Source organism: Coregonus clupeaformis, chromosome 14 (assembly GCF_020615455.1).
Source record: "Coregonus clupeaformis isolate EN_2021a chromosome 14, ASM2061545v1, whole genome shotgun sequence".
Taxonomy (NCBI): Eukaryota; Metazoa; Chordata; class Actinopteri; order Salmoniformes; family Salmonidae; genus Coregonus; species Coregonus clupeaformis.
Window position 1 is genome coordinate 2,117,978 of NC_059205.1, and position 16,974 is coordinate 2,134,951.

Sequence of the window (16,974 nt, forward strand, 5' to 3'; positions counted from 1 at the left end):
CCGTCATCGATACTGATATGTCTGCCAGACATGCAGAGATGCGATTCGCCACCTGGTTATCAGAAGGGGGAAAGGAGAAGATTAGTTGTGTGTCGTCTGCGTAGCAATGATAGGAGAGGCCATGCGAGGATATGACAGAGCCAAGTGACTTGGTGTATAGGGAGAAAAGGAGAGGGCCTAGAACTGAGCCCTGGGGGACACATAATCTTTATGAATTATGAAGCCTTTATGTTTTGTTCTCTGAGATAATATTAGTCAGCTAAAATGACCTTTATGAATTATCAAGCCTTTATGTGCTTTTTTTTATTTATTACACAAATTCTTCAAAATTCACAGAAAGTGACATTAGCTAATGAAGATTATCTCATAGAACAAAACGTATATGATCTCCTAAGCCTGTGTTTATCCAAAAACCCTCTAAAAACGCCATTCATTTTCTCCATATGCTTTGTCCAAAGAAGCATGGCAGAGTTAGTGCCTACGAAAAGACGCCGTTACTATTTATCTCTATTTAGAAAAGGTTATCGAGTCTAGCTTTCCGACGCTCGCAACACCTCCCTCCTAGAGGTTGAGGTTCGCAACCCGGAACCACAGATAGAACAATGAGCCAGATATTTCACCGGATGTATAAATGTGAAGCATCCGCTTCGCGTTTCCACTCACTACCAAATATGGTGATGAGAGGAAGCCCAGTGGCCGGCAGTAGGAGAAGATGGATTTTGGCCGACATTCTGCTAATTTTCTCATTGATGAAACATTTCATCTCCATACAGTGTTCTGTTCCCAAAACTAAAATCTGTTACAAACAGAGTGGACTAAGTTTTGTAGACTTTACCCTTTGCCAAAGTTTTTTAAAAAATTGTGTTGTTTAGAAGGAGTGCAAAGGCAAACGTAGTTATTGCACACGCGCACTTCAGAGTAGGCGTTCCCTAACGGAAATATGCAAATAATTGCTAGAACACGCCAATAGGATCCCGTGCTTGGCTCTGTCCACCTCCTTTGATTGGCTCTGTCCACCTCCTTGATTGGCTCTATCCACCTCCTTGATTGGCTCTGTCCACCTCCTTGATTGGCTCTGTCCACCTCCTTGATTGGCTCTGTCCACCTCCTTGATTGGCTCTGTCCACCTCCTTGATTGTTCTGCCCACTATGACTCATTTGTTCCCATTTGAAACGACGGGCTGTGGTCTATCTTTGGTATAACCACAGAGTTTCTAAACATATTATAATGCACCACCCAGCAGACTGTCGACTATTTGCGTTCATGTTGTCATGCTGCGTCACGCGGTTGCTAAACTAATCGTTATGCAATTCCTTCTCAAAGTCAGGGTATGATGCCGCGTTGACGTGCTGGTCAGAACCAGGAAACTCACATTTTTCCCCGATTTGCTAACTGGTTGAACGCGACACAAGTATAACTACAACCATTAGCAAATCAGAAATGTCCGAGTCGCCTAGTTCCGACTAGTACGTGAACGCGTCATTAGTCGAGAAACCTGCCTATTTTCCTCGAAAACACGTAATGTCACGATTCCAAAGCTATACGATTTTACAGAAAAACAAATTAATTATCTCACATCTCGGAAAATATTTGTAATGTTGTACTTCTTGTTGACGGAATTCATACTACTGTTGGGTTTTTGAGCTTGTCCGAGAATCGCCCAGAATGCACCGCGCGGCCACTGACGACGCATTGACGAGTTCAACGGCGTTTCCCATCTCCTCCAAAGTATCTGTTATAATTGACACCTATCCATCTGTTGTGTGAGTGTGCATGGAAATGGTTAACCGGATGGTAACAGCGGGTAACTCGGTAACTACAGACGCCACGGGAGCCCGCCCAGGGTACATAAACATAGGCGTTGCTGGTCCTGCAGGTGTGCTAGGCTAGCTATGTAGCTATAAATGATCTGATGGGAGCTGCATTGCCACGATACTTTAGTTTTGATCGATAATTGGATATTAGAGACTAGTACAAATCACCCACAACACGTCTGCAGTATGAAGCTAACACGGAAGTTGGTCCTGGCCAAAGCCAAGGCCTCGGATCTGGACAGTGTCAAGAAACTCAACTGCTGGTAGGTGGGAGGACAGATGGGTTAGCTAACTAGCCGATATGCAACTATTGGATGCTAGCTAGCTGACAGTCCTCATTTCTCTAATGTGTCCAATGTTTTCTCTTTCTCTTTCAGGGGCTGCAACTTGACAGACGTGAGTATGATTGTGTATTCTCAATTTCTATGTTTGTTTTTTGCTGTTCTGGGTTGACAGAAAATAATAAAAATTCCCAGTTTAAGTGGTTAGCTAGCTAGCTAACTCATTAGCTTTGTCTCAACTCTAAAGTTCTCTTCCCTTCCTCCTCTTCCCTCTCTTCCCTCCCTCCCTTCTCTTCCCTTCCTCCCTCCCTTCTCTTCCCTTCCTCCCTCCCTTCTCTTCCCTTCCTCCCTCCCTTCTCTTCCCTTCCTCCCTCCCTTCTCTTCCCTTCCTCCCTCCCTTCTCTTCCCTTCCTCCCTCCCTTCTCTTCCCTTCCTCCTTCTCTTCCCTTCCTCCCTCCCTTCTCCTCCCTTCTCTTCCCTTCTTCCCTTCCTCCCTTCTCTTCCCTTCTTCCCTTCCTCCCTCCCTCCCTTCTCCCCTTCCTCCCTCCCTCCCTTCTCCCCTTCCTCCCTCCCTCCCTTCTCCCCTTCCTCCCTCCCTCCCTTCTCCCCTTCCTCCCTCCCTCCCTTCTCTTCCCTTCCTCCCTCCCTCCCTTCTCTTCCCTTCCTCCCTTCTCTTCCCTCCTCCCTTCTCTTCCCTTCCTCCCTTCTCTTCCCTTCCTCCCTCCCTTCTCTTCCCTCCCTTCTCTTCCCTTCCTTCCTCCCTCCCTCCCTTCTCTTCCCTTCCTCCCTCCCTCCCTTCTCTTCCCTTCCTCCCTCCCTTCTCTTCCCTTCCCGTCCTCCCTCCCTTCTCTTCCCTTCCTCCCTCCCTTCTCTTCTCTCCCCTCCTTCTCTTCTCTCCCCTCCCTTTGCTTCCCTCCCTTCTCTTCCCTCCCTCCCTTCTCTTCCCTTCCTTCTCTTCCCTTCCTCCCTCCCTTCTCTTCCCTTCATCCCTCCCTTCCTCCCTTCTCTTCCTCCCTTCTCCCTCCCTTCTCTCTCTCCTCCCTCCTCTCTCTCTCTCTCTCTCTCTCTCTCTCTCTCTCTCTCTCTAGATCTCCATCTTTACCCAGATACCCCACATTGAGGTCCTGACTCTCAGGTTCGCTATCTACACACCCACACACACACAGGGCTGTTATGGTGACCGTATTACCGCCACACCAGCGGTCACGAGTCATGATGGCAGTATGAAAAATGTGTGCACTCACTAACTGTAAGTCGCTCTGGATAAGAGCATCTGCTAAATGACTAAAATGTAAAAAAAAGTTTTTCCATGTGACCGTTTAGTCACGGTAATTAGGCTTCTCCAAGCTCTGATGCTGCTGATGGTCATTAGTAGCCTACCAAACTTGCTAACTGCCTGGTACTCAGCACTCTATTGTCCCTCTAATCACTCTGACATCAATGCAAATTTAATCGAAAATCTAATCAAACACTTAATGAGAGCTCATGTTGCGCAACATTTCTACAGGCTATGGAGTAGCGGGAGGAAACAGAGTGATGGCCTCTTAAAAAGAGGAGGATCCCATCAGCTTTCTATAGGCTATGGAGTAGCGGGAGGAAACAGAGTGATGGCCTATTAAAAAGAGGAGGATCCCATCAGCTTTCTATAGGCTATGGAGTAGCGGGAGGAAACAGAGTGATGGCCTCTATTAAAAAGAGGAGGATCCCATCAGCTTTCTATAGGCTATGGAGTAGAGGGAGGAAACAGAGTGATGGCCTCTATTAAAAAGAGGAGGATCCCATCAGCTTTCTATAGGCTATGGAGTAGCGGGAGAAAACAGAGTGATGGCCTCTATTAAAAAGAGGAGGATCCCATCAGCTTTCTATAGGCTATGGAGTAGCGGGAGGAAACAGAGTGATGGCCTCTATTAAAAAGAGGAGGATCCCATCAGCTTTCTACAGGCTATGGAGTAGCGGGAGGAAACAGAGTGATGGCCTCTTAAAAAGAGGAGGATCCCATCAGCTTTCTATTGGCTATGGAGTAGCGGGAGGAAACAGAGTGATGGCCTCTATTAAAAAGAGAGGAGGATCCCATCAGCTTTCTATTGGCTATGGAGTAGCGGGGAGGAAACAGAGTGATGGCCTCTATTAAAAAGAGGAGGATCCCATCAGCTTTCTACAGGCTATGGAGTAGCGGGAGGAAACAGAGTGATGGCCTCTTAAAAAGAGGAGGATCCCATCAGCTTTCTATTGGCTATGGAGTAGCGGGAGGAAACAGAGTGATGGCCTCTTAAAAAGAGGAGGATCCCATCAGCTTTCTATAGGCTATGGAGTAGCGGGAGGAAACAGAGTGATGGCCTCTATTAAAAAGAGGAGGATCCCATCAGCTTTCTACAGGCTATGGAGTAGCGGGAGGAAACAGAGTGATGGCCTCTTAAAAAGAGGAGGATCCCATCAGCTTTCTATAGGCTATGGAGTAGCGGGAGGAAACAGAGTGATGGCCTCTATTAAAAAGAGGAGGATCCCATCAGCTTTCTATTGGCTATGGAGTAGCGGGAGGAAACAGAGTGATGGCCTCTTAAAAAGAGGAGGATCCCATCAGCTTTCTATAGGCTATGGAGTAGCGGGAGGAAACAGAGTGATGGCCTCTATTAAAAAGAGGAGGATCCCATCAGCTTTCTATTGGCTATGGAGTAGCGGGAGGAAACAGAGTGATGGCCTCTTAAAAAGAGGAGGATCCCATCAGCTTTTTATAGGCTAGGTCTACTATATTTATTTCTCAACTTTCCTAATATTAAGCACATTGCTTCTCTTTACAACAGGAGTATAGCCTACCTGGCTGGCATGAAAATGAATCATGGGAAAAGCGTCCTCCATTCGCTATTTAAGTGCATAGATGACATGTATTTCTTTCCCCTGCCCCTGTTTCGAGACAGATGCATGATAATGGTCCATTCTAAATCAAAACAAATGTCACACATGTATTATTTAGTATATGTAAAGATTAAATCAAGAATAGTCTGATGGGTGACAATATTAGCCTGTCGCTTGTGAATTATATATTATCACTTGTGAATGATACCCAGCTTAAGGCAAGAAACAATACCTTTTTTTGCCAACTTTTTAGAATCATAGTCGCCCACCTCATGTAGCCCATAGGCCTATATGTTTTAATAAGGTTTGGATCACAACTAAAGTGGCCAAATAACTTCTTAAAATGAAGCACATTCATCCGCTTTACAAGGGGTTTAGAGCCTAACTGGCATACATACACAGCGCGTGAGTTTAAAGTTTGGGGAAGATAATTTTCACCATAAAAATGCACATTTATAATAAAAGCATTACATGCATAATTGCATTTGCGGTCACTTTTGATAATGGGGTTTTCCCGCTAATGGAACATTCCCGCTTATAGCCTACTGCCGTGTGCATTGCTGAGCTTATAATGTGAAGAAATCACCTAATAGTTTATCAACATTTTAAACTAAACGTTCTGATCTGTTGCGTCAGCCACATTGCGTAAAAAATGTTTTTTTTGATGCTAGTGGTTGTATTAATTTGGGATCTATCGCATCCCACAACTGTCCCAGACTATGTTTGGAATATTTATTTCTCTCACAGAATAGAACAGGTCAACTTCTGTACTATGGGGGATAGTAGATTGACATAGGCTAGTGCTTTTGCTGTTCGTTAGGCCTACTCATCTTGTTGGCTGACGAAAAGTACATGTGGACAGTTCTTCCAATATCTTCAATATCTGCCTCGGAATTGGATAAGGACGCACGCAGTTGTGTCTGTGTTCACTTGTAGCGTGTGAGAAAGACCCGATCACGTGATGGAGAGCCATGTGAGTGAGAGGTGCTTCGGCATGCAGCCGGGAGAAGGGAATTATAATTATTATATTCAGCCCAAGGGCACAACAGCCACTGGCCGCAAAAGGCATGGATATTTTTAGGGGGCATTACGGCCACACAAAGGGGATGCCGCCGGGAAATTGGAGGCATTATCAAGTGCTTGTCAAATTGTGAATGAGAGACTGATGAAGTGTGTGCAGCCTGCGCAAAAAACTAAGCAGAGCTCATGCCTTTCATGCTACTTTTTTCAAATCATCATTAGTCGCATCATGCAGCCATATAATGTATTAAAAATCGAAACATATAGAACAACTAAAGTTACATAAATAACTAAATTAAGCATATAGGAGGACCTGTTTCTTTGTCAACCGCTCAACACAGAATAGCCGCATGTGCGCACTCCCTCAAATCATTTGGAGAAAATATCCTTTCTATTTTATTCAGCTTTGTTCAATTGTATTCTTCATACTATAAAATAATATAAAATAATGCCATGGAATTCTAAGCAAATCTTGTCTGCTAAATGAACTAGTGTAGCCCACAGCCATAAGGCATAGCCAGATCAGGACCTAACATAAGGACAACTCAGAGGATGCTATTCTGCTCTTCTCATTTAGACTAATTAACGGTCAATTACCATGAGACCACCAGTTATTTGCTTGACCAATCACCGGCTGACAGAATGTCATGGCCGCCACGGCCCTACACACACACACTGTGCGCTGTTTGAGAGGAGAGCAGGTTTAGTTGTACTGTGTACACTACGTTGTATGCTGTGCATATGATAAATCAACTTTGACCTGCATTAACCAGGTCCTCTCTCTCTCCAGTGTGAACTCCATCTTGTCCCTGTCATCTCTGTCGGGGTGTGTGTGTCTGAGTGAGTTGTACCTCAGACGGAACCTCATCCCTTCTCTCTCAGAGCTCTCCCATCTCCGCCCCCTCACACGCCTACGAGTGCTCTGGTTGGCTGAGAACCCCTGCTGCGGAACAGACCCCAGCCAATACCGTCTCAACGTGCTGCGAAGCCTGCCACACCTACACAAACTGGACAACCAGGGTCAGTGATCTTCAGCTGGGACAATGATGTTTGTGTTTTGGGGAAGGATGCTGCTAGGACTTATATCCTCCAGCATAACCATAGGGCTCCATTTGGTGTTTTGGGCCGTTGCTACTGTGTGTGAAGTGACGTGTGTGGGTGTGTGTGTGTGTGTGTCCAGTGGTGACAGAGGAGGAGCTTGCTCTCGCTCGAAAGGAGGGAGAGGAGATAACCACACCCCCTGCCGCCGCCCAGAACCAGTTTTCGACCAGTGGCCAGCCAGAGAACATCAGCTCCACCAATGGACAGACAGAGGCGGAGTCAGAGAACGACCCCCTCAACTACAGTATGGAGGAGACCAAGTAAGACCCGCTCCCTTTAAATGTACAAACACACACACACACCCCATTAACCCTAACCCTGTCTCCTAACCATCTACAGTAAGATCCGGGAGCAGTTGGGGATGAAGCCTATTCCTAGGGACAAGTTCCCCTCCCTCTCCTCCCAATCACCTCGACCTGCAGCTAGGAAGGTAACAGACACTCCTCTACCATCCAGACACTCCTCTACCATCCAGACACTCCTCTACTACACTCCTCTACTATCCAGACACTCCTCTACTATCCAGACACTCCTCTACTATCCAGACACTCCTCTACCATCCAGACACTCCTCTACCATCCAGACACTCCTCTACTACACTCCTCTACTATCCAGACACTCCTCTACTATCCAGACACTCCTCTACCATCCACACACTCCTCTACCATCCAGACACTCCTCTACCATCCAGACACTCCTCTACTACACTCCTCTACTATCCAGACACTCCTCTACTATCCAGACACTCCTCTACTATCCAGACACTCCTCTACCATCCAGACACTCCTCTACCATCCAGACACTCCTCTACTACACTCCTCTACTATCCAGACACTCCTCTACTATCCAGACACTCCTCTACCATCCACACACTCCTCTACCATCCAGACACTCCTCTACCATCCAGACACTCCTCTACTATCCAGACACTCCTCTACTATCCAGACACTCCTCTACCATCCAGACACTCCTCTACTATCCAGACACTCCTCTACTACACTCCTCTACCATCCAGACACTCCTCTACTATCCAGACACTCCTCTACTACACTCCTCTACCACCCAGACACTCCTCTACTATCCAGACACTCCTCTACCATCCAGACACTCCTCTACCATCCATACACTCCTCTACCATCCAGACACTCCTCTACCATCCAGACACTCCTCTACCATCCAGACACTCCTCTACCATCCATACACTCCTCTACCACCCAGACACTCCTCTACTATCCAGACACTCCTCTACCATCCAGACACTCCTCTACCATCCAGACACTCCTCTACCATCCAGACACTCCTCTACTATCCAGACACTCCTCTACTATCCAGACACTCCTCTACTATCCAGACACTCCTCTACTACACTCCTCTACTATCCAGACACTCCTCTACTACATTCCTCTACTATCCAGACACTCCTCTACCATCCAGACACTCCTCTACTATCCAGACACTCCTCTACCATCCAGACACTCCTCTACCATCCAGACACTCCTCTACTACACTCCTCTACTATCCAGACACTCCTCTACCATCCAGACACTCCTCTACTACACTCCTCTACTACACTCCTCTACTATCCAGACACTCCTCTACCATCCAGACACTCCTCTACCATCCAGACACTCCTCTACTATCCAGACACTCCTCTACCATCCAGACACTCCTCTACCATCCAGACACTCCTCTACTACACTCCTCTACTATCCAGACACTCCTCTACTATCCAGACACTCCTCTACCATCCAGACACTCCTCTACTATCCAGACACTCCTCTACCATCCAGACACTCCTCTACCATCCAGACACTCCTCTACTACACTCCTCTACCATCCAGACACTCCTCTACCATCCAGACACTCCTCTACCATCCAGACACTCCTATACTACACTCCTCTACCATCCAGACACTCCTCTACCATCCAGACACTCCTCTACCACCCAGACACTCCACTCCACTCCTCTACTATCCAGACACTCCTCTACTACACTCCTCTACCATCCAGACAGTCCTCTACCATCCAGACACTCCTCTACTATCCAGACACTCCTCTACTACACTCCTCCACTACACTCCTCTACTATCCAGACACTCCTCTACTACACTCCTCTACTGTCCAGACACTCCTCTACCATCCAGACACTCCTCTACCATCCAGACACTCCTCTACCATCCAGACACTCCTCTACCATCCAGACACTCCTCTACTATCCAGACACTCCTCTACTACACTCCTCTACTATCCAGACACTCCTCTACCATCCAGACACTCCTCTACCATCCAGACACTCCTCTACCATCCAGACACTCCTCTACCATCCAGACACTCCTCTACTATCCAGACACTCCTCTACTATCCAGACACTCCACTACACTCCTCTACTATCCAGACACTTCTCTACCATCCAGACACTCCACTACACTCCTCTACCATCCAGACACTCCTCTACCATCCAGACACTCCTCTACCATCCAGACACTCCTCTGCCATCCAGACACTCCTCTACTACACTCCCCTACTACACTCCTCTACCATCCAGACACTCCTCTACTACACTCCTCTACTATCCAGACACTCCTCTACCATCCAGACACTCCTCTACTACACTCCTCTACTATCCAGACACTCCTCTACTATCCAGACACTCCTCTACTACACTCCTCTACCACCCAGACACTCCTCTACCATCCAGACACTCCTCTACTACACTCCTCCACTACACTCCTCTACTATCCAGACACTCCTCTACTACACTCCTCTACTACACTCCTCTACTGTCCAGACACTCCTCTACTGTCCAGACACTCCTCTACCATCCAGACACTCCTCTACCATCCAGACACTCCTCTACCATCCAGACACTCCTCTACCATCCAGACACTCCTCTACCATCCAGACACTCCTCTACTACACTCCTCTACCATCCAGACACTCCTCTACCATCCAGACACTCCTCTACTATCCAGACACTCCTCTACTATCCAGACACTCCTCTACTATCCAGACACTCCTCTACTATCCAGACACTCCTCTACCATCCAGACACTCCACTACACTCCTCTACTATCCAGACACTTCTCTACCATCCAGACACTCCACTACACTCCTCTACCATCCAGACACTCCTCTACCATCCAGACACTCCTCTACCATCCAGACCACTCTACTACACTCCTCTACCATCCAGACACTCCTCTACTATCCAGACACTCCTCTACTACACTCCTCTACTACACTCCTCTACCATCCAGACACTCCTCTACCATCCAGACACTCCACTACACTCCTCTACTATCCAGACACTTCTCTACCATCCAGACACTCCACTACACTCCTCTACCATCCAGACACTCCTCTACCATCCAGACACTCCTCTACCATCCAGACACTCCTCTACCATCCAGACACTCCTCTACTACACTCCTCTACCATCCAGACACTCCTCTACTACACTCCTCTACTACACTCCTCTACCATCCAGACACTCCTATACTACACTCCTCTACCATCCAGACACTCCTCTACCATCCAGACACTCCTCTACCACCCAGACACTCCACTCCACTCCTCTACTATCCAGACACTCCTCTACTACACTCCTCTACCATCCAGACAGTCCTCTACCATCCAGACACTCCTCTACTATCCAGACACTCCTCTACTACACTCCTCCACTACACTCCTCTACTATCCAGACACTCCTCTACTACACTCCTCTACTGTCCAGACACTCCTCTACCATCCAGACACTCCTCTACCATCCAGACACTCCTCTACCATCCAGACACTCCTCTACCATCCAGACACTCCTCTACCATCCAGACACTCCTCTACTATCCAGACACTCCTCTACTACACTCCTCTACTATCCAGACACTCCTCTACCATCCAGACACTCCTCTACCATCCAGACACTCCTCTACCATCCAGACACTCCTCTACCATCCAGACACTCCTCTACTATCCAGACACTCCTCTACTATCCAGACACTCCACCACTCCTCTACTATCCAGACACTTCTCTACCATCCAGACACTCCACTACACCTCTACCATCCAGACACTCCTCTACCATCCAGACACTCCTCTACCATCCAGACACTCCCTCTGCCATCCAGACACTCCTCTACTACACTCCCCTACTACACTCCTCTACCATCCAGACACTCCTCTACTACACTCCTCTACTATCCAGACACTCCTCTACCATCCAGACACTCCTCTACTACACTCCTCTACTATCCAGACACTCCTCTACTATCCAGACACTCCTCTACTACACTCCTCTACCACCCAGACACTCCTCTACCATCCAGACACTCCTCTACTACACTCCTCCACTACACTCCTCTACTATCCAGACACTCCTCACACACTCCTCTACTACACTCCTCTACTGTCCAGACACTCCTCTACTGTCCAGACACTCCTCTACCATCCAGACACTCCTCTACCATCCAGACACTCCTCTACCATCCAGACACTCCTCTACTATCCAGACACTCCTCTACCATCCAGACACTCCTCTACTACACTCCTCTACCATCCAGACACTCCTCTACCATCCAGACACTCCTCTACCATCCAGACACTCCTCTACTATCCAGACACTCCTCTACTATCCAGACACTCCTCTACTATCCAGACACTCCTCTACTATCCAGACACTCCTCTACTATCCAGACACTCCTCTACCATCCAGACACTCCACTACACTCCTCTACTATCCAGACACTTCTCTACCATCCAGACACTCCACTACACTCCTCTACCATCCAGACACTCCTCTACCATCCAGACACTCCTCTACCATCCAGACACTCCTCTACTACACTCCTCTACCATCCAGACACTCCTCTACTATCCAGACACTCCTCTACTACACTCCTCTACTACACTCCTCTACCATCCAGACACTCCTCTACCATCCAGACACTCCACTACACTCCTCTACTATCCAGACACTTCTCTACCATCCAGACACTCCACTACACTCCTCTACCATCCAGACACTCCTCTACCATCCAGACACTCCTCTACCATCCAGACACTCCTCTACCATCCAGACACTCCTCTACTACACTCCTCTACCATCCAGACACTCCTCTACTACACTCCTCTACTACACTCCTCTACCATCCAGACACTCCTCTACTATCCAGACACTCCTCTACTACACTCCTCTACTACACTCCTCTACCATCCAGACACTCCTCTACTATCCAGACACTCCTCTACCATCCAGACACTCCACTACACTCCTCTACCATCCAGACACTCCTCTACCATCCAGACACTCCTCTACCATCCAGACACTCCTCTACCATCCAGACACTCCTCTACTACACTCCTCTACTATCCAGACACTCCTCTACTACACCCCTCTACTACACTCCTCTACCATCCAGACACTCCTCTACTATCCAGACACTCCTCTACTACACTCCTCTACTACACTCCTCTACTATCCAGACACTCCTCTACTATCCAGACACTCCTCTACCATCCAGACACTCCACTACACTCCTCTACTATCCAGACACTTCTCTACCATCCAGACACTCCTCTACCATCCAGACACTCCTCTACTACACTCCTCTACTATCCAGACACTCCTCTACTATCCAGACACTCCTCTACTACACTCCTCTACTATCCAGACACTCCTCTACCATCCAGACACTCCTCTACTACACTCCTCTACCATCCAGACACTCCTCTACCATCCAGACACTCCTCTACCATCCAGACACTCCTCTACCATCCATACACTCCTCCATTGTTAATTATTTATGCATAGTCACTTTAACTCTACCCACATGTACATATTACCTCAACTAGCCCCCTGTATATATAGCCTCCCTATTGTTATTTTAATTTACTTCTGCTCTTTTTTTCTCAACACTTTTTTTGTTTTATTTTTACTTTTTTGTTAAAAATAAATGCATTGTTGGTTAAGGGCTTGTAAGTAAGCATTTCACTGAAATGTCTGCACCTGTTGTATTCGGCGCATGTGGCCAATAAAATGTGATTTGATTTACCATCCAGACACTCCTCTACCATCCAGACACTAACTGTGTGGTGATTGGGTCTTCCATCCATACTATGTGGTGATTGGGTCTTCCATCCATACTATGTGGTGATTGGGTCTTCCATCCATACTATGTGGTGATTGGGTCTTCCATCCATACTATGTGGTGATTGGGTCTTCCATCCATACTATGTGGTGATTGGGTCTTCCATCCATACTGTGTGGTGATTGGGTCTTCCATCCATACTATGTGGTGATTGGGTCTTCCATTCATACTGTGTGGTGATTGGGTCTTCCATCCATTCATACTGTGTGGTGATTGGGTCTTCCATCCATTCATACTGTGTGGTGATTGGGTCTTCCATCCATTCATACTGTGTGGTGATTAGGTCTTCCATCCATACTATGTGGTGATTGGGTCTTCCATTCATACTATGTGGTGATTGGGTCTTCCATCCATACTGTGTGGTGATTGGGTCTTCCATCCATACTGTGTGGTGATTGGGTCTTCCATCCATACTGTGTGGTGATTGGGTCTTCCATCCATTCATACTATGTGGTGATTGGGTCTTCCATCCATACTATGTGGTGATTGGGTCTTCCATCCATCCATACTGTGTGGTGATTGGGTCTTCCATCCATACTGTGTGGTGATTGGGTCTTCCATCCATACTATGTGGTGATTGGGTCTTCCATCCATACTGTGTGGTGATTGGGTCTTCCATCCATACTATGTGGTGATTGGGTCTTCCATCCATACTATGTGGTGATTGGGTCTTCCATTCATACTGTGTGGTGATTGGTCTGTGGCTTCGTGTGTGTTTTTCCAGTCCCACACTCTGGAGGCAGTGCTGATGCTGTTGGAAGATCTGGAGGAGGAGGAGCTACGCATCGTTCACACGGCAACCCAAAACAGACAGCTCCGAGCACACACACACCTCAAGCTTACACACACACAACCTGAGCTTACACACACACTGCAGGGAGATAGAACCATCGACACACACACACTGACAATCTGCAGGGAGAGAACGCCCGACGTCGAGGGCTGACACACACACACACACCTATCGACTTAACACTAACACACAATACTGAGGTAGACACACAAGTCACGTTTGTGGTCAGCGACCAGAGGGAGACATGCTCCCCCTAGGGACAGATCTAGGATCAGCTTCCCCTTCCCCAATCCCAACCCTAACCATTACTGGGGGAAATGCAAAACAGACCGAAGGTCAGCGTCTAGGGTCTTCACCCTACTCACCACACACACACACACCCAACCTTAGTACACACACGCTTCAGTATTGTTGGGACAGCACGAGGAGCCTGAAGGGAGAAGTTGCAGCTAATCTTTGTTGCTATCTATTCTCTGCTAGCATGTTGCTATCTATTCTCTGCTAGCACGTTGCTATCTATTCTCTGCTAGCACGTTGCTATCTATTCTCTGCTAGCACGTTGCTATCTATTTCTCTGCTAGCACGTTGCTATCTATTCTCTGCTAGCACGTTGCTATCTATTCTCTGCTAGCACGTTGCTATCTATTTCTCTGCTATGCGTTGCTATCTATTCTCTGCTAGCACGTTGCTATCTATTTCTCTGCTAGCACGTTGCTATCTATTCTCTGCTAGCACGTTGCTATCTATTCTCTGCTAGCACGTTGCTATCTATTCTCTGCTAGCACGTTGCTATCTATTCTCTGCTAGCACGTTGCTATCATTTCTCTGCTAGCACGTTGCTATCTATTTCTCTGCCAGCTTGTATTCTGTCTGCCTTTTCTTAATCAGAGTGAAATAGTGTTTTTGCTAACTGCTTTTTGTAAATAAAGAGAAACACTGAAATGATGTAAATGTATTTTTATTTATTTATTGAAGAGTTGACATAATACATACAACAGTTTACATACACTGAACAAAAAATATATATAAACGCAACATGTAAAGTGTTGGTCCCATGTTTCATGAGCTGAAATAAAAAATGTCCATATGCGATAAAATTATTTCTCTCAAATGTTGTGCATACATTTGTTTACATCCCTGCTAGTGAGCATTTCTCCTTTGCCAAGATAATCCATCTACCTGACAGGTGTGGCATATCAAGAAACTGATTAAAAAGCATGATCATTACACAGGTGCACCTTGTGCTGGGGACAATAAAAGGCCACTAAAATGTGCAGTTTTGTCCCACAACACAATGCCACAGATGTCTCAAGTTTTGAGGGAGCGTGCATTTGGCATGCTGACTGCAGGAATGTCCACCAGAGCTGTTGCCAGAGAATTTAATGTTAATTTTTCTACCATAAGCCGCCATCAACATCGTTTTAGAGAATTTGGCAGTACTTTCAACCGGTCTCAGTACATCAGAAACGTCCTTTTTCAGGACCCTGTCTTTGAAAGATAATTTGTAAAAATCCAAATAACTTCACAGATCTTCATTGTAAAGGGTTTAAACACTGTTTCCCATGCTTGTTAAATGAACCATAAACAATTAATGAACATGCACCTGTGGAATGGTCGTTAAGACACTAACAGCTTACAGACGGTAGGCAATTAAGGTCACAGTTATGAAAACTTAGGACACTAAAGAGGCCTTTCTACTGACTGAAAAACACCAAAAGAAAGATGCCCAGGGTCCCTGCTCAACTGCGTGAACGTGCCTTAGGCATGCTGCAAGGAGGCAGGAGGACTGCAGATGTGGCCAGGGCAATAAATTGCAATGTCCGTACTGTGAGACACCTAAGACAGCGCTACAGGGAAACAGGACGGACAGTTGATCGTCCTCGCAGTGGTAGACCACGTGTAACAACACCTGCACAGGATCGGTACGTCCAAACATCACACCTGCGGGACAGGTACAGGATGGCAACAACAACTGCCCGAGTTACACCAGGAACGCACAATCCCTCCATCAGTGCTGACTGTCCACAATAGGCTGAGAGAGGCTGGACTGAGGGCTTGTAGGCCTGTTGTAAGGCAGGTCCTCACCAGACATCACTGGCAACAACGTCGCCTATGGGCACAAACCCACCGTCGCTGGACCAGACAGGACTGGCAAAAAGTGCTCTTCACTGACGAGTCGCGGTTTTGTCTCACCAGGGGTGATGGTCGGATTCGCGTTTATCGTTGAAGGAATGAGCGTTACACAGAGGCCTGTACTCTGGAGCGGGATCGATTTGGAGGTGGAGGGTCCGTCATGGTCTGGGGCGGTGTGTCACAGCATCATCGGACTGAGCTTGTTGTCATTGCAGGCAATCTCAACGCTGTGCGTTACAGGGAAGACATCCTCCCTCATGCGGTACCCTTCCTGCAGGCTCATCCTGACATGACCCTCCAGCATGACAATGCCACCAGCCATACTGCTCGTTCTGTGCGTAATTTCCTGCAAGACAGGAATGTCAGTGATCTGCCATGTTCAGCGAAGAGCCCGGATATCAATCCCATTGAGCTCGTCTGGGACCTGTTGGAACAGAGGGTGAGGGCTAGGGCCATTCCCCCCAGAAATGTCTGGGAACTTGCAGGTGCCTTGGTGGAAGAGTGGGGTAACATCTCACAGCAAGAACTGGCAAATCTGGTGCAGTCCATGAGGAGGAGATGCACTGCAGTACTTAATGCAGCTGGTGGCCACACCAGATACTGACTGTTACTTTTGATTTTGACCCCCCCTTTGTTCAGGGACACATTATAAAATTTCACGTCTGTGGAACTTGTTCAGTTTATGTATCTTATGTTCATACAAATATTTACACATGTTAAGTTTGCTGAAAATAAACGCAGTTGACAGTGAGAGGACGTTTCTTTTTTTGCTGAGTTTACATTTACATTTATATGCATGCCAGCAAAGCCACAACACAACTCTAAACAATACATT

General features: G+C 47.1%; 1 protein-coding gene across 1 annotated transcript; it reads left to right on the plus strand.

Moving 5' to 3' along the window:
- Positions 1-1,562: 1,562 nt before the first annotated feature.
- On the plus strand, positions 1,563-14,649 carry cfap410 (cilia and flagella associated protein 410). The gene is made up of 7 exons (XM_041895444.2): positions 1,563-2,078; positions 2,193-2,211; positions 3,185-3,231; positions 6,760-6,989; positions 7,150-7,330; positions 7,410-7,500; positions 13,938-14,649. Exons 1-7 carry the CDS (start codon positions 2,002-2,004, stop codon positions 14,157-14,159), a joined length of 867 nt encoding a protein of 288 aa, XP_041751378.2. The 5' UTR covers positions 1,563-2,001; the 3' UTR covers positions 14,160-14,649.
- The last annotated feature ends 2,325 nt before the right edge of the window (positions 14,650-16,974 follow it).

Bases quoted from the DNA above. Each gene is read 5' to 3' on its own strand.
- cfap410 (XM_041895444.2), top strand. From the start codon at position 2,002: ATGAAGCTAACACGGAAGTTGGTCCTGGCCAAAGCCAAGGCCTCGGAT. The intron at 6,990-7,149 runs GTCAGTGATCTT...GTGTGTGTCCAG, and splicing joins ACACAAACTGGACAACCAGG to TGGTGACAGAGGAGGAGCTT. The intron at 7,331-7,409 runs GTAAGACCCGCT...AACCATCTACAG, and splicing joins TACAGTATGGAGGAGACCAA to TAAGATCCGGGAGCAGTTGG.